This window comes from Macaca thibetana, chromosome 14, assembly GCF_024542745.1.
Source record: "Macaca thibetana thibetana isolate TM-01 chromosome 14, ASM2454274v1, whole genome shotgun sequence".
Lineage (NCBI taxonomy): Eukaryota > Metazoa > Chordata > Mammalia > Primates > Cercopithecidae > Macaca > Macaca thibetana.
In genome coordinates, this window is record NC_065591.1 from 57,421,103 (window position 1) to 57,439,121 (window position 18,019).

Here is an 18,019-nt window from a genome sequence, read left to right on the forward strand (position 1 = left end):
CTCTTGGAATGATCCCCTGTATTTGACGCCTGTAGCCAGCAGAGGGCAGAGAGGGAGGCAGCTAATGCTGTAGGTGGGTGGGAGTGGCCTTCGAAACACCAGTTCCCAGGTAGGCCACCCACATGTGCAGCAGCCTCCCAAGAGCTTTGTCCACCATTTGGACCTGGACAAAGACTGGGCCCCCAGAGAAGCAGTAGGCACCTCCCAGAAGTCAAATGTCACATGTTCACATGTCCTCTGTGAAAAAGGTGGAGGCCCAGCCCAGTCTGGCATGTCAGCAGGGAATAGCAATCAGCTGATTTTGGACTTTGGAACACACCATGGCTCCTTCGAGTACCAAAGCCCTAAGACAGAGAACGCTCCCCATTTTATAAGGGAGGAAACAGATCCAGGGAGGGTAAATGGCGTGTCCCAGTCACAAGCAAGCAGGTAACTGGTAGTGGCACAACCAGAAACTATCTTTTTCTCTTTTTTTTCTTGCTGGATTGCAGTGGCACGATCATAGCTTACTGCAGTCTCGAACTCCTGGGCTCTAGTGATCCTCCTACGTAGCTGGGAATACAGGCGCATGCCACCACACCCTGCTAATTTTTTTTTTAAAGATGGGGTCTCACTATGTTACCCAGGCTGGTCCTGAACTTCTGCCCTTAAGTGATCCTCCTGCCTTGGCCTCCCAAAGTGTTGGGATTACAGGCGTGAGCCACCTGGCACAGAAACTGTCTTTTGACTTCAGTCCTGCACTTATGCCAGAGGTGCTACTTGTACCACAGTCTTTCTGATGACCTGGCATCATCTGGAACACAGCTGACAAGAAATACTTGCCAAAATGACTGCACATCAATGACCTCTCATGATGCTGGCCTCTGGCACAAATTGGCAGGGCCCACAATCCTGGGTGCAGGCCCCCATTCTATATGCAGCCTCACCCAGCTGCCAGGCTTGGCAGAGCTGGGGCTGTGATGCCACACAGCCACAGGCCACGTGCCATGTGACCCAGAACAGTGGCCGCCTTCCTGGCAGGGTACCACTACCACCCTTGAGATGGCATTCACAAAGGAAGTGGAGGAGGTGGCTGCCAGCAAAGGGTGGGGCTGGGGCCAGCTCTGTGAGGACCAGCTGGGGCTGCCTCTGAGACAGCTGGGCTGAGGTCCCTGTTCCCCTTTTCTGAAGGCCTCTCAAGTAGAGTACAGACATACCAGGTATGGTCAGGGTGCTGAACTGACACACACACGGGAATTAGCATGAAGGCGCTTTTCATCAGGGAGGCAACACAATATGGAGGAGAGACCATTTGGCGTCTGTTAGGTCTGGGTTCAGAGTCTAGCCCTGCTGCTCACTAGCAGAGTACTATGAGCAGGTCACTGAGCCCCTCAGAGCTCACGTCCTTACTGATTATGTGTGGATAATACGTTCCTGTGAGGATGAAATGAGATAATGCAGGTAAAGCCTCTAGCACTGTACTTAGCCACCGGCAGATGCACAGCCAGCCTTTATTAGAAGAAACAGAGTGGGCTTCCTCGGAGGATACACGTGCACAGAGAGGACCGAGCCTGTATGATGTGCCCAGCCACAAAATGGGCACCAGGCAAATGAGACTCAACTGCTGCCCTCCAACGTGCAAAGGGCTCAGGGAGCTATGGGTCAGTGGCACCCAGAGAAGAACCTGGAACACTGCGAGGCAGGGTATGGGGCCAGCAGTTAGATGAAAAAGCCCTGAGGTGAGGCAACTACCAGTAATTCGATGTATCTGGAGGCTCCAGGTCATAAAGAAGCCACCGAAGGAGGGGAGCACCACGACTGCTAAGGTTCTTCCTAAACGCAAAAAGCCAGATGCCTGCAACCTTCTTAGAATTACTATTTGGTGAAGTCGCGGCCTGGATTAGTAGTACCAGCAGGGGGCAGTGGAGACTGAGTCTGAGTCCTCCTTTTAAGCTCAGAGAGCCCAACCCTCAGTCTGGCCTAGCCTACTCTTAACCTAACCCAAGCAGGAAGGAGGGTCCTGAGAGCAGAGATATGCTGAAGCCATTCTCTCTCCAGGATGAGCTGCAGAGAATTTCTCCCATCTGGGCTCTGCGGAGACCTGGCACATTTAAGGATGGGAGCTGGAGGCTCCAGGTCACTACAGCTCTTAAGGAGTTGTGAGCCAGAGACAGGGATCTGCAAGTCAGAAGCCAGGCAGACACGGTGCAGAGAGGGAAGGAAACAGGTGTTTGTGCTGAGACACTGGTTGGTGTGGGGCAGGACAGTGAGATGCATTCCTCTCAGGATGCAGAATACTGGTGGAGCAGGTCATCTACTCTTAGAAGCTGCCTCCTGCACTCACTGAAATGCTCCAGATCAAAACTTGGACTTCTGAACTCCTGGCTTCATACAAGGTTTAGCCTTCTGGCCTCAGCGCCTGATTCAGGAGGTGACAGCTGGAGCATATGCAGGTGCCCAAAGCTACAGGTCCACCTTCCCTCTGCCCTCCCTACTCAGCTGCCTGCCTGGGCTAGAAGCCACACACAGCCTGGGCATCCCCCATCAGGTCCAGCCCCACATGGTGGGCAGGAAGTGAGGGGCTCCCCGAAGCAGTGACAGGATGTGGGGCGGCAGGCAAGGTATACCTTGGTAGCTGGTGCTGCCACTGCTGCTGAGGTAGGACTCCACCAGGGGGGCTTGCTCCTCCGACTGCCGGGCCCGCCGGCTCCGGGGCCGCCCATCTGCATTGGCCTGCACCATCAGGGGCTCCTGGCGCTTCTTCTTCTGCTTCTGCTCCAGCAGGGCCCGCTATGGAGGCAGAGAGCTTGGCTGACCCACTGCCTCCACCAGCCCACTGCCTCCACCAGGAAGGAAGGGCTCCCAGTTCTCAGTGGGTCCACAGCCCACCTTGGGCCAAGGCCCCATGTCCTTGGAACCCCAAGACTTGGGGTCCAGGAAAAGGAGGCGTAACAGGGTCCAGGTGGCTGCCTTGACAGGATCACAGCACAGGCAGCTCTCCAACTGCAGTCACCCAGCTGCCTGAGGGGTAGAAGCCCATGTGCCGTGCAGGGTTAGTGCTGAGCTGGGAGAGAGTGCACCTCTCTTCTTCCACATGGGAATCCCATTCCCCAGTCAGACGGGATCATCCAGGGAAGATGGACAGCCCTGCCCCTCTGCCCTCGGAGATCCCAGCCCAGACTCTTCCCTTCCACCCAGCCCCAGGCCTGCTCACCTGCCGGTCAAGCTTCTGCTGCCTCAGGTTTCTGCCCTCATCATCTAAGACACTGCGGAGCAAAAGAAGGGTTTTGAGGGCTTGCCCATGAGGTGCCAGGATATATCCCAGAGCCCAACCCCAGCATATCTGGGCTCTTTAAACCCATCCCATCATGGCTTCTGGGACTCAGTGAGCCCACATGGTAGAAGGAGGAAGGGTGGAGCCTGCCATCTTGAAACCAGCTTGAACCAAAAAGGCTTGAGCTGCCACTTTGGAATCCTGCTAGAACCCCTGTTTCCCCAAGCACACCCCAGTAAGTACTGGATGAGACCCTCCCCTCAGATCCCTGAGCAGGGCCAAGCCTGACTGAGATCCAGGAAAACTATCCAGAGGCATCCCAGCAACAAGCCAGGTCCAAGGCCAGGCTTCAGACAAACCCAGGGGCTGCTCCCTCCAGCTGCCTACTGGGATCTCACCAGCCCCAGCCTTTCCCCTCCTTTCCACCATTCTAGAGGAGGCTGCGGTCCTCTGGGACAGACCCTTTCCCCATCCATTCAAAGCAAACTCCTAGCTTTCCAAGTGGGCAGAAAAGAGTGCTGACTTTGTCTACTCCCCTTCCCCACTTAAAGAGGGCAGAGGGTCCTCCTTCTCATTTGAGAGAATGAAGCTAAGAGACTAACCAGTCCCTCAGTGTACAGGGCTTGGGCCACACAGAGTTGTCTGCAGGGTGGACACAACACATCACCGTACAGCCCAGCAACCAGCCACCAGGTCCTTCCCAGGCTGTAGACATGGCACAGGCAGCCCGGGGGACATCCAATCCTTGAGCCCCACAAGTCTTGGGACAGGGAGCCTCATCTCACCCAGACTGGCCGTGCCTCTGAGGAAGTCAGGGCACAAGTAGGGAGCTGGTAACTCAAACCACTTGGCTTTTGGCTAGCCAGAGACACATGCATGAGACCTAGGCCCAAATGCTACAAAGGCCAAGGTGTGGGCAGCTGCATGGGGTGAGGTTGGAGCCTGAGGATCTGAGCTCTGGGAAGCCCCAGGCGGCCCTGGCCCAGTTATTCTGAAGCTGCCCCCGAACCATACTGTGTGCGGGTGCCTGCACAGGCATGCCCGAGTGCATCAGGTTTGTGCGAGGCCATAAGGAAGTGTGTGAATATCTCGTGTGTGTGCACACATGCATGCAGACACCTGTGAAGAAGTGGGTGTGCTTGTGGGAAGGTGAGTGCAGTGTGCGTTTAAGGGTGAAACATGAGGTCACATCACCCTGAGGACAAAGTGAAGTCACTTTCACCTCCTCCTGATGGCTAGCCCTTTCTAGCTGGAACATTCATTGACCTACATGAGCCTTAAACTACTTACATCTCCAAGGGAGCCAGTCAGAGGGTAGAAGGAAGCCCCCATATCAGACTGCCCACCACCCACCACCTTGGCCACCATCTATGAGGACTATGCACGTTTTTAACTAGAAGCTGTCCTGCCTACTTGACAGCTGGGAAGGCCTTTCCTGGTACCCACGGGCTGCTCTGCATGCCTGAGGAACCCCAACTGTGATCTGGGGCTGTGCAGAACAGCCTCATTCACCAAACCCTCAGCTGCCAGAGCACAGGAGAAAACACTGCTCAAGAGCCATACTTCCAGGCCTCGGTCTTCCTGAAACAGCCCATCTGCCTAAGAGGGCACAGCTGCATTTGGGGCTCCCCGAAGGCATTGCCAGGACCACAGGATGCAACCAGGTCTCTAAATATTCCTGCTGGCTGAAAGGGTGGGCATCCCATCGCGGAAGGCACGCACCCAGGCTGGAGGACTGCAGTGAAGACTTCTGAAGAAAGGGTTCAGGACCAGGGCACAAAATGCCTCAGGGCCCTACCAGGCCTGAGAGGCTACAACCCTCCCCTGTCTCTACAGCTCAAGCCAACAGCCTGACTGAATAAGCAAAGTCAAAGCATTTGCCCACAGATGGACTTGAAAGGGTCAGACCCGGACACCAGTGTCCCCCATGGTCAGCCACACGCGCAGTGCATACGCATCACAACTTTCAGCACACACATGAAAAATGCAGTCTAAGCTCTGTACAATGGCCCCTGGCTGACAGAAGCAACAGGATCTGGAATCTAACTGTGCTCCACTTGCCAAGCTCTGTGCCTGGGCACAGGGCAGCTATAAACCCCACTGTCCTGAGCCAGTGGCCTGGCCCCTGTGCAACCTCCACAAGACAGTGCTGGCTTCCCTTTGTGCCAGCAGGAGGGGCCATTCCACAGCTTTCTAGGTAGTCGCAAGCCACTCACACTTTCAGAGGGCAGGGACGGGGCAGTCACCTGGGCCATCCCCAGCCCTGGGCTTGGCTGAGCAAGACAAAGAAGATGCCTTCCATGGTGCTGACGCTCACATCGAGAGTCATTTAGAAAAGGGGACATCCAGCTGAGAGGTGAGACTCACATCAGCAATGCCACCTCCGGAAATGCTGGGTCACAGCAGCTGCTCAATGACAAAAGGTATTTGCAGCTATAGTGGCCTCACTGCCCAGCGCCTTCTAATGCTCTCATCCATGCATGGGGCACGTTTCCCTACCATAGGCCCCCGTCCCCTGCCATGGACTACGCACAGTTATGCCGGAGGCAGGAGGCTGCTTTCCATGAAAACATTCCTTTCTCCTCCTCTGCCTCTACCTCCATTTCCTGATGGGGGAGAATGATAAAGAGCCACAGGCTTCGGTAACACTGATTACCAGGTAAGATTACACGTAGAAAGGACTTAACCACTGGCCTTCAGAGAAAGATGGATGAACACAAGGGTTAGGCTTCTGAAAAGAGGTTCCAGAAACAGATATCCCCAAAGTACCTAGAGAGCCGCCTACCACCTCACCCACCGGCAGGCATTTGCAAGCACACAGAAGGAAAGGAGCATGCACAGCTGGGAGGCGGCCACTGGGGAGAAGCCACCTGTGCCTGGCTGAGCAAGACCCAGCTAGGAGGGTCTACACTAAATTTACTAAAATGGGGAGGCTCTGACAGTGGGCACGACTCCTGGTAAAGCAGTGTTTCTAGAAGAGCTGCAAGGGGACGAGGTGGACCACGATTACCTAGCAGTGACGAGCTTGTACCAGGTGGGTGTTCCTAGTGGACAAGTGCGCAGCAACTCCCCCTGGTGAATAACAAAGAATCCCCAGCCAACAGCAGCTGTTGTGGAGACCAAGGGCAACCATGATGGCTGTCTCCAGGAAGAGCAGAACCAAAAGCTCCCCTGGCTTCCTCAGCAGGCCCAGTTCCCTTCTCCACCCCCACCCAGATGGCCCTTCCTCCTCATCTCCACCCCAGCACCATTCCTAAGGCATCTTCCTTTCTCACCGACACTTCCCCAGCCTGCCTGTTTCTGATGGGCACTGTTCTAGCTGCACTAAACCATAACCACACAAGGAGACAGTAATGGCTTTTTAATGACTTCAGCTCCAATTATGGAATAACTGCCAAGCCCAGGCTGCCAGCTGCAGCCCCGCCAGGAGACTCAGACGGGAGACAGGGCGCTGATGGATAGGTCTTTCAGCTGACCCTGGAGGCTCCTCCATCACGGGCGCCTCCTGCTGGGGGCCTGAACAGGGAGGCTCAGAAAAGCCACTGGCTCAGTAGGGTCAGAGAAACCCAGGCTTCAGCGTCCACAAATCCATCCGCTCTGGCCAGCACCAACAAGACAGCAGCTTCACCTCTGAGGGAGCCCGCCCCTCTACATCCACTCACTTCCCCCAAGGCACCCCACAGATAACGGAGCAGTCAACCACGATTGACAACAGGGGGCAGGGACACAAGGACAATTCTGTGCCCTGGAAAAGCACACACGGCCAACATCCTCTAGCCTGTTTCCCTCCCTCTCTTCGTAGACTCTACCTTACAGGCTCCAGCTACTCCACCAGCGCTAACCAGAGGCCCAAGGGTCAGGGAATCTAGGGACAGACCCAACCCTCTGGACACACTTCCCATGTTCACTTCACCCTCCCCTCTTCCTGCCCTCATTCTTTCCCCTCAGTCACAGTGGAAGCTACCCCTGCTGGACCCAGGAAATCAGAGATGTGGGCTGTCAGGAGAGGAAAGGCCGCCAGGGCAGCTGGCTACAACCCTGTGCCCAATGCCGGACCCTCGGAAAGTCCAGATCTGTGGCTTCTGTTGCCTGGCAACTTACTGGGATACAGTGGGAACCAGCGTGGCTCCAGAAGGGAGAGGACCACACTGCTCACAGGAGTTCCACCCTCCCAAGATGCACCATCTCTATTCCAGCCAGCAGTTCCCAAATTTACCAGGTGCATTCAAACTGCTGGAGGGACTAAGCCCTGACTCGGTCATTCAGAACTGCTGAGCAACATCCCCCAGAATCAACCCACTCCTCTCTCTCTTTGTAAAAGCAAGTGCCATGGATGATTCTAATGCTCAGCCATGCAAATGCGACCATGAGCCACAGCTGGTGATCTCTAAAGAACAAGAAAATCAGGGAGTTGTTATAAGACTGTCACCAGAAGTGAAGTGGTGGGTCCAAGTGCCCAGGGCACTTCAGAGGCCGAACCTAGCAGCAGAACTGAAGGAGTCAGGAGTCCCATTACTCCCTAGAAAACAAAGTGAGGAAGTGGTGGGAGGATCCTAACAAGGGCCAGGAGGAGGGGAAACCCAGAGACTTGCTTAGGTTCAACCTAAGGAAGAACTTAAAAGTCACAGCCATCTGATCGGAGGCCGTGTGGCAGGGATGCCATAGGGAGCATCCACACTGAGAACTAAATGACCTGTAAGGGCTCTTCCAGCCTGAGATTCTCTTTCTGTGACCTACAGTGTGCTTTTCAAGCAGTGCTACAGGAGGCCCCATGGTGGTGCGAGAGTACTGTATCCCTCAGGTGTGCTTTGAACCCAGGTATGGGGCTGGGAAAGCCAAGGAAGCCCTAGAGGCTATCCGGGGATGCCACTTTGATTCAAAGAAGTGGACGTCTTGTCTGTGCTGCAGACACAACCAGGAACCTGATAAGTTCCCTGCTCTCAATTAGTTCGTGACCAAGTGAGAGAAACACCAGGCAATGGCCTCAGGACCATGAAGACAAGGGCACCGAGGACAGGGCCACCCCAATCGCACCCAGCATGGTCCTCCAGTATGCCGTGGGCCTTAGTCCTTCCTGACTCTCGCCGCTCCACTTCCAACTTATCAAAGGCTGTCAATGTACTAAGGGCATTTAATATTCCTCAAGAACACAGGTAAAGAGAAACTGGCAGAATTAGAAATTATTAGTACTAATAGAAAGAAACAAAAGAAAAACATTCCAATTGTTAAACTTTATAAACTCAATGGCTCCCTTTGAAGTCAGAATGTGAGATTAATCCATGATCATTATACACTGAGCCAAAATTACCCATAAGAAGATTATCACCAACTATCATTTCTCTAAAGAAAATAAGCTGGGCCCAGGGAATGCAAGGTGTAACCATTAGAGAGGGAGTAAAATCCTCACCAGCAGAACTAGCAAGAAGCCAGCCAACACCTCTCTCCCAAAACCAAACGCCACATACCAGTTCTGACATGCTGTGACATTAGGGAAACCTCACATCAGTCAAATCACATGCGTGCCACTCCCTGCCCCCACTCCCATCTGCAAGTAAAATGCTTTGTCTGTCTTCTGCCCCAGTTTTCTCTGTGATCAGACAGCATGTGGCTTTGACTGCAATCAGCAGCCCAGTTAATGCAAGAAGCAATTTGAATCTCCTCCTCTCAGCCCAAGTCTCTCATTTCAGAAGTCTACACCCCAAGTCCAGTGCTTTCCCACACTCAGTGTGTGCCCAGAAAGACCCCAGCAGGGCAGGGGGGATCCTGGCAACTGTTGACATAGCCTGCCTCCAGCTACACACCCCCCACTCTACAATAGAACGAGGAGGCGGGGTGACAGGCATGGGGAAAGCAAGCAGCGCAGGGCTATAAGGGTGTCGAGATGCTCCTTGGGGCCAGGCTTCCAGGGAGGCCGAATTCTATGCTTCAGGGCTGAGTCTGCGGCCCAGGAAAGGAATTGGAGGCATGGGGGTGGAGGGGAGACAGTAGTTGGACCTGGGCTGGGGCAAGTGCCAAATCACTCCTTGAAGGATGCCAGGGCCCTAGGCACTTGCTAGAACAGAGTCATTTCCTAGAGACAATTCTACCTTCCTGGGCCACCTTTCCCAGGAATAGGCTTAAGCCATTCCGTTTGAGGCAGATTTTCTTTAAGACCCCTGCACACTCTCTACAAGTTGCTTTAGTCCCTGGCTCCCTGGGAGAAGCTTCCTAGAACCATGTCTTGGCCTGGCCCACCTCCAGTTTGCCAGATCCTAAATACGCCATCATCTCCACAGTCACAAGTGTTGCCCCTCCCACCCTCCTCAGTCCATGGCCACCACCCCGCCATCTGGACCCCCACACACAGGTACTGCCACAGCACTGGAGTCCACTCAGCCCACAGGCCCTGCCCAGGCACCTCTGCCGCGTGGCTAGAAAAAGGTTGATGACACTCTGTGGGGTTGCACTGTCTTCTAGAAGGTCCTCAGCCCACATGTGCCAAGAAAGGCCAGGATCCTCCAGAAACTACCTGTGCCCCAGCATGGAAGTCTGTCCGGGGCAGCAGCTCTCCTGAGTTAGCGCAGCCCCAGTCCCTGGTTCCATGATGGAAACAGCTCCCTGATCCGTGTGAGACTGAAGTGTGACTACATGTGTCTGCAGGAGATCCTATGGGTGACTTGCATGTGGGCACGTGTGTGTGTTGCTGGTGGTGGTGGGGAGAGACACAAAATAACCTGGAAACCCCTGAATCCCCCACAGGAGCTGAGATTAGAGGTAAAAATTCTCAAGAGAAACCCTGAGTTCCCAAGCCACGTGCCTGTTTTCAGAAGGATCTGCTTTTAACAAGCCTTGGGCGGTTTCAGCTAGTTTCTATTTGGGACGCTGTCTGGACAGACTCAGAGAAGAGCCCTGTCAGAACTACTTTCTGTCAGTGACTGGTATGAGGCTCTAACAGAGAGCAGGCTGTGTTACAAGGCGGGTCCTGAGGATCTGATCCTGCCGTCCGCTAGCACGTGCACCTGGGTCCCCAATAACACAGTAGGCCTTAGGAGTCCAGCACCCTTTTTACACACGTCCCTCTAGGAGGCCTAGAGACAGCCCCGTAGCCCATGGCAACCAAGGAGCCAATGGGTGGCCAAGAATCTGGCGCTACCATGGCGATGAGCTCCTTTCCCTGGTAATAGAGAGAATGGAGTAGAGTGGATAGGGAAAGGCCTGCACCTGTGAGGGGCCCCCAGAGACCACCTTCCTGCCCCCTTCCCACGCAAGTGGGAAAGTCCAGTCATCCTTGAGATAGACCACAGTGCCTGGCAGCAAAAAGTGATGGGCTTCCCTGCATGTGCCTGGATTCTTGAGTGCTTTTGTGCATGTGAGGGCAGTTCTATGTACTGTGAGCTGGTGCGTGTCTAGGTATAGACCTGCTAGCAAGTAGATTATTCAGTGTCTGAAAAGGACTGAGTAGCACTTCTGAGTGAGAAGCAGGTGTCAGTTATTCTCCAGATACAGCAGGTGGACACGCACAGATATGCAGGCATGTGTCTTTGTGAGCCCAAGAATTCTTGTGTGTAGAATATACGGGTGCATGTCCATATGACCACTGGTGTGGTCTTGGTTCAGAATAACTGTCTTCACGGATCCATGCTTTGAGAGTGTGAACGGACCAGCAGGAGCGTCTTTGGCCCAAAGCTCGGACGTCCTGTGGGTGCATGCGTGCAGATGTATGAGCGTGTGCGCGCACCCAACACAGGCGTGTGACTGGGGTGCTGGGCCTAGGAGGGGGCTCAGAGCAGTGTGGGCTCCCTCCGCAGGCGGCCACATGGTGCTGCCTGACCCAACAAGGCCCACACAGGCCCCTTCCAGCAACCCTGGAAGATAAGCGGGTGGAGCGGGGCAGGCGGGATCAGTCCGCAGGGGCCCTCAAAGTTGAGGGAGGAAAGACAAGCGACTCCAACCCGCGCCCCAGTGCTGGGATAGGTGGGGAGGGCAGCGGTGCCCTGCGCCCCGGCCGCGTATCCTGGGCCAGCTCACGTCCCGAGTCGGGGGTGGTGGGCGCCCCAGCCCGGCGCCCGCGTACCTGTAGGGAATCCAGTCGGAATGCGGCTTGGAAGTCATGTCTCTCGGGGGCGGGGCGGTGGCTGCGGCTCTGGAGGCAGGGGCCCGGTGGGGCCGGCGCGGGGGCCCTGCTCAGCTCCCGGGCCGCCCCGGGCCGCATCCTCCCGGGCCGGGGCGTTGGGCCCCGCCGAGGCCCGCGCTGCAAGCCAGGGCCCGGGCTGCTGGCTCTGCGAGCGGCTGCCTGCGCGGCGCGGCGAGATGGGCGAAGCGGCGGGAGTGCGCGGGGCGTGCGCGCGCGTGGAGGCGGGGAGGCCAACCGCACCGTCCCGCGCCCCTCTGGCGCCAAGGCGGGAGCACTGCTTGGCAGCGACCGACCGCCCGCCCCTTCTCCCTCGCCCCGCCCCGCCCTCGGAGACCCCACCCCCCGGCCGGCTCTGGGCCTGCGGAGCGGCCTTGCCCCCTCCCGCGAAATCGCCGCGATCCACGCACCGTGCACGTGACCGCGCCAGCGCCCACCTTCGGCTAACGGCGGCGCTGCAGCCAGTCCCCAGGCCTCCCAGCCTCAGTTTCGTCTTCTGTGAAACGGGGATCATTCGAGCACCTCCCTATGTACCTGCCCTACCTATCTCCGCTATGGGATGGGAAACCAATGCGCGGATTTGGTGGGGACAGGGACCTGGCCCGGGGCGGGGATGGAGGAGGAATCCAGTCGTGCAGGAAGAGGCGGGGACCCTCCGGGCCGAAGCGTGGAGGTTGACCTTCCCCCACCCCCACCTCCGAGTTCCCACACCCGCGCCTGGGTAACCCTCTGTCTTTGGGTTAAGGAGGTGTTTCCTCAGCAGCAGCTCCCTCCCATCTAAGCTATAGCGTCAAGGGAAGGGGAGCATTTACTGTCTATTGCATTCCCAGCCCTTGCAAATTTCTAATATGTAATCTCCACAGTAGCCTTGAGAGACAAACACCTTATCCCTATAACCCAGAGAATAGGAATGCTGAGATGCCCAAGGCCGTAAAGCTAGGAAGTGGTGGAGCTGAAACTGTTCTGTGATCTGTGTACTCCAAAGCCCTTCCTAGGGGGCGCAGTTAACCGGAGGCAAAAAACTCTACAAAGATCGTCTGAAAGTCTCTGCGCGCTGAGGAAGTCCTGGCTGTGACTGGGACCAGCTTGAATGCAAGGCATGGCACACTGAGAAGGTAGAGGACCCACAGCAGGGCGAGCGGAAGCAAGGAGCAGCAGGTTGAGGGGTCACCAGGGCCTGCGTGTGGAGCAGGTGATCAGGGAGAGGTCTGCGGAGGGGCACAGCCCCCATACGCCCCGTGGGCGTCCTCATGTGCATCCTGGATTCTGCCCCACCATCTGCGCCATAAGAGTGTTCTGCGGGGATCTTCTGATGATAAACAGGCGGTCAGGACTGCCCCGCAGAGAATGTGAGAACAACCAAGTGGGTTGAGCGAGGGGGCTCATCCTGCTGCCCTGGGGCCACAGGCAGACCCCCACCCCAGGACTCTCCCAGCCCTTCAGCCTTGCCTTCTCTTGCCCAAAATAATTATAAAACACAGCCGGGCGCAGTGACTCACGCCTGTAATCCCAGCACTTTGGGAGGTCGAGGCGGGCGGATCACGAGGTCAGGAGATCGAGACCACGGTGAAACCCTGTCTCTACTAAAACTACAAAAAATTAGCTGGGCGTGGTGCCAGGCACCTGTAGTCCCAGCTACTGGGGAGGCTGAGGCAAGAGAATTGCGTGAACCCAGAAGGCAGAGCTTGCAGTGAGCCAAGATCGCACCACTGCACTCCAGCTTGGGCGACAGAGCGAGGCTCCGTCTCAAAAAAAAAAAAAAAAAATATATATATATATATATAAAAAACACAGTAACCACTATATTTGGATTTGCTGGGCGTCAGGAGCTGTGTTAGGTGCTACATACATATTATAATTCGTTTAATCCTCACAGCCACCCTAGAAGGTAGGCACCATTATCATACCCATTTTACAGCAAAGGAACTGAGTTACAGAGAAGGCAAGGATCTTACCCAAAGTCACACAGCTGGTCAATGATGAAGCTAGCATTCACACACAAAAGGTCTAGGTCTACAGCACTTACCCTCAATCTCCTTTCGGCCTATCACAGTTCATGCAGTGTACACACACACATACCTACACACATGCACACACACACACACACACACGCAGCCTCTCTCTCCAGGCTTCTGGAGCTCAGGACAAGTCAGACCCATCTCTGTCTGGGACAACATTGATGCTGTCTGAACACTGTGACCTTTGATTATTTATCATTTATCAACTTCCAAGAGCTATCACTGTCACTGGGGACAGAAAGCAGACAAAATAAAACACCTGGGAGTGGGGTGCAGAATGCAGAAAGCAGGGTTGTTTTGTTGCCTGCTGGGACGCTTGGCCTGGACTTTGTTGGCCTCCCAGGAAGGGCAGCAGAGATTGGTCCCTACCCTGGAGACCGCAATGGAGCAGCAAAGCATTGCCCAGAGGCCTCTGTTCTTCAGGACAGAACCTTGCCTCGAGATCAGAAGCTTTGACTCCTGGAGGCCCCGCCCTCCAGGCCACCTCTTCCTGAGTTGCAATTAGTAGCTACCATGTCAGAGACAACTAGAGTCTAAAAGACTTTCCCTTCAAGAATTTGAAGCTGTTTTCCTCCCTTTATTCCCAAATTACCTGACACCTTAAAGCAATCAGAATTAAGTTGGAAGGTCTCAGGAGCCTGGAGTAATTGAATCTATTAAATAGACAGTTTAGGCTCTGTCCTAAGGGAGCAAAATCTGGAGGCAGAGTGAGGTGCAGAAATAAGATGGCTTTCCAAGTGTCTTTCTGCAGAAGTTACATATGTACATGGGATGTGGGGGAACTGTGGGACTAAGCGCCAGTGTATGCATGAGTGTGAGTGTGTGTACATGTGAGGGAGCTGAGTGCCAGTGCACACAGTATGTGTGAGTGTGTATGTGTGTGCATTTGCATGTGTGTGCATGGGATATGGGGGAGCCAGTGGGACTGAGTGCCAGTGTATACATGAATATGAGTGTGTATGTGTGTGCATGTGTGTATGCACATAGGTTGTGTGAAAGCCAGTGGGACTGTGTGCCAGTGTATGCATGAATGTGTGTGCATGGGAAGTTGGGGGCAGTGGGACTGTTTCAGTGTATGCAGAAGTGTGTGTATGTGTGTGAGAGATGGCTCTGCAGTCTGAACAGCACTGCACAAGACCATTTGTTGGATGGTACGCGTGCAAGGGAATGATGTGTGTGCTTCTTCGAGTTCTATGGAGTGCATGAGTGTTAACATTCAACTCAGAATGCATGATGGGTTTTTCCACTCAAATGGCTTCCGTGGTTGACATTTTAAGTTTATGCCCTTGGCTTCTATCCAAAAGCTACTCCAGAAAGTCACATAATGAATATTATACTAGGCCACGGTTAAAGTTATATTTTTACAACTGCACTATAACAGTGACCCTTGAAGAAGGGCATAAGCTTTTCAAATTTAGCCCCAGGAGCAAGGTTATCTCGACTGAAACACCACCACACAGCAATCCCAACATGCCTCCCTCACCACCTGCCCAAATCCTGCAAGGGTAAGATATTTGCTATGAATTTAAATCATCCTGTTTGCATTTTAGGCATTTTCAAATGTGGTGATGAAATGTTTGTGAGGGGGAGTGAAGGAATGCATGGGGAGTGAAGTGGCCCAACAGAGACCCTCGCATCTGCCACCTTAGCTTGAGGATCCCAGGGCCACCACCCCCCTCCCCCGCCCGCCCTGCCTCAGCAGGATCAGCTCACCCAGGGAAGAAGGTTAGCATTTTGGCACTTAGCCACCTATGTGGAGTCTTATATGTGCTATACTTAATGTGACTTTTTATTGAATGTGGGCCATCTCTAGTCAATTTTGGAAGCAAAGGGATATGAATGATAAATTATATCCATTCAGATTGAGTCCTGCCTGGTGGCTTGGCATTGTGACCTTGCAGTCTGAGGAAGCCAATTCAAATCAATCAAACATCAACTAGCCCCTCGAAGGCTGATGCAGGGCTGCAGTGGCCTTAGTGGGGGTCAGGTGCATGGCTGCTCTCAGGGAGCTTTCAGTCTGGCAAAGGAGATAGGAAGAAATAATAACTGTACCCCACATTAAGGTGTTGGTGTTACAACACAGGTATACAACGTGCTGAGGGTGAGGGGACACAGAAAAGAGGCAGTCAATGAAAGTCCCTAGAAGAGGGGAGGTCAGGTTAGGATAAGCCTTCCCAAGAGTAGAAAAGGATGATGGTTGTGCTGGGCCCTGAAAGATGAATAGGATTTTGATAAGCTGATAACAAAGGAAGGGGGAAACTTAACAGTTACTGAGATTCTACAATTGAGCAGACACTGTCCTAGGGTCTTTTACCAAAGGGCCTTACAGACAGAGAGGATGACATGAGCAAAGATATGGAGACATGAGAGTACATGCCCAATGCACTCGAAAACCAAGGTGCAAACCAGCATGGCAGCATTCAACCAATAGGTGAATGGTTCGGTGTGGGAGGAAATGGGCCTAGAAAGTTAAGGCAGGGCCAGATCATATGTCATCCTGAACATCAAGCTAGGGTGTTTACAATTATCCTATAGCTTGGAAAAATCCTATAGACTCTATTCTAAGGATGTGGTTCCCAATGGGGGACCACTAGAGGGTTTTAAGCCAAGAATAATCTGCCCAGATTTAACCTTTAGAAAGAAATAATTGGGAGCAGAATGGAGGATTGAGGGAGACAAGGCTAGTGGTATGGAAAACTGCTAGACAGCTATGAGTAAAGTCCAGGACAAAGATGAGCCAGCCCTAAAACAGGGTAAAACAGCCATTTTGAAGCTGTGGGTAGACATCATGGCAAGATGGTAGCATAAGTATGGGTGGCCAGATAAAGCCCTCTGTAATTCCCATTTAAATAACTGCAGAATGCACAAAGACCATTGCACTACTGCTGATGATTGAGATAAACAGGCTTACAATGTCTGAAAAAAAAGTAGGTCAACCACTAGTAAAATTAAAAGCAATGTCTATTTTCCAAATCACTGCTGAAAATAATAGCAAATCATTTCCACACACACAAATACACAAAAGCATAATCTGTAGGAAACATAGAACGCATAGGGCATAAAACAAAGTAATAGGAATAAAACCAGATCGAATGGTTATGAGGTAAATGTAACTAGAGAGCCTGTGAGCCTGGATCATACACAGCTATCATTTGTTGAGTGCATGCTCTATGCCAGGTGCTCCTCTGTGTGTTTCATAAAGACAAATATGGCAATGGGAGGATGAGATGGGATGCTTCCAGTCTAGGCTCCACTTGGGGGTCCAAATGAACAGATACCACATTCCAAAGTGAAGTGGGATACACCTCTTGGAAAAGAGGTGGCGAAAACCTGGATCCATGCCGTTAGCTGACACCCATCGCTAATATATACAAAACGGGAGAGAGGTTGAAAAAAGGGTTGTTGGAGGTTTAGAATGAATTTCAGAGAGAGCCTTTGGGGTCAAATGATCCCTAATACATGGGAGGGGTGCAGGGTGCTATCATCTTCACCTCAAAGCCACAGAGTGGGGCCTTGAGGAAACCCCTAAGTCAGTTGATATGTGGCCACAATGGTCTTGGTGCCACAGTGGACAAATCCAAAGAGCAGCAAGAGTGCTGCTGCTTCGGGATCAGCCTGTGCTCCCTGGTTTGCAGGGCAAAGCACACGTGAGTGTCTCTTGTGGACAAAGGTGGGACCCAGCAAGAGAGCCAGATGTGACTGTCTTAGATCCAGGCCAAGAGGGCTCCTCCAAGGGAGGAAGTGACACCGAGGGAGACCGGGTTTCCCAGAGCCTGAGAAAGAAACCATAGGATTGGCTATGGGGAGAAAGTATCACCCTCATCAAGGGAGGTGCAGGATGAGACTCCAGCGATGGGGTGGTCTCCACCAACCTGCAAAAACACCCCAGTGGGAGAGAGGGCCCAGAGAACAACAGGACACCAACTCATCAGAGTACAGTCATTCAAGACCTTTCCCGCCCATCTTGTCTCCTACCTCCCTCCCGCTCCACCTTGGACCCTGGAAAGGGTCAGGACTGTCATGTCCAAGCTCCCCTCAGGCAGCTGGCCTACAGCAGACTGTGCTGGGAAAGAGATGGTGTAACTCTGATGTTTCAAGATTTTTTTTTTATTACAACAGACAGGATGCATTAATTACTGACAAGACAACCTCTGGTTACCTGAAACTGGCCAGAAAAGTCATGGGACTTACCCTAAATTTAATATAATTTTAGAAGGGAAAAGAGCCCTACAGAATAAATTTAAAGAGACTGTGGGGGACAAAAATAAAGTTTGCTTTATGATTACATCTCATGAGTCATGCCTATGCCTATTCAACTTAACAATTACACATGACTTCTCCCATTTAATCCTCAGAGCAACACTACAATGTAGGTACTATTATAATCCCCACTTTACAGATGAAGCAACAAAAAGGTTATATATAATCTGCTGAAAGTCACACTGATAAGAAGTAATAGAGTTCAAATTCAGATTCAGGCAGATGAGTGTTGTAGAGTCCAGAGAACTACCTTCCTCCAGAGAAAACCAGATGATGGGCGCCTTAGCCCTTTGACTCATTAATTCCTGTTCTAGAAAACCAGTCAAAGGAGTTTGAAAATGAAGTCAACAGTTTATATACAAAGATACTGATGGAAAC

General features: G+C 53.1%; 2 protein-coding genes across 6 annotated transcripts in view; both read right to left on the reverse strand.

The window, feature by feature from the left end:
* RPL27A (ribosomal protein L27a) overlaps positions 1-18,019 on the reverse strand; it is a 1,008,958-nt gene that overhangs the window by 602,557 nt on the left and 388,382 nt on the right. The window lies entirely within an intron of this gene.
* Positions 1-18,019, reverse strand: part of TUB (TUB bipartite transcription factor) — an 87,637-nt gene that overhangs the window by 13,046 nt on the left and 56,572 nt on the right. For 2 of the 3 annotated variants that reach the window (XM_050756192.1, XM_050756191.1), the window contains 2 exons: positions 3,194-3,245; positions 2,607-2,769 (listed from right to left, as the gene is read on the reverse strand). In XM_050756192.1, the coding sequence (XP_050612149.1) occupies positions 2,607-2,769; positions 3,194-3,245 (215 nt within the window). Of the gene's footprint in view, positions 1-2,606; positions 2,770-3,193; positions 3,246-11,306; positions 11,436-18,019 lie in introns of those variants that run through there. The other variant, XM_050756193.1, reaches the window with a different exon arrangement.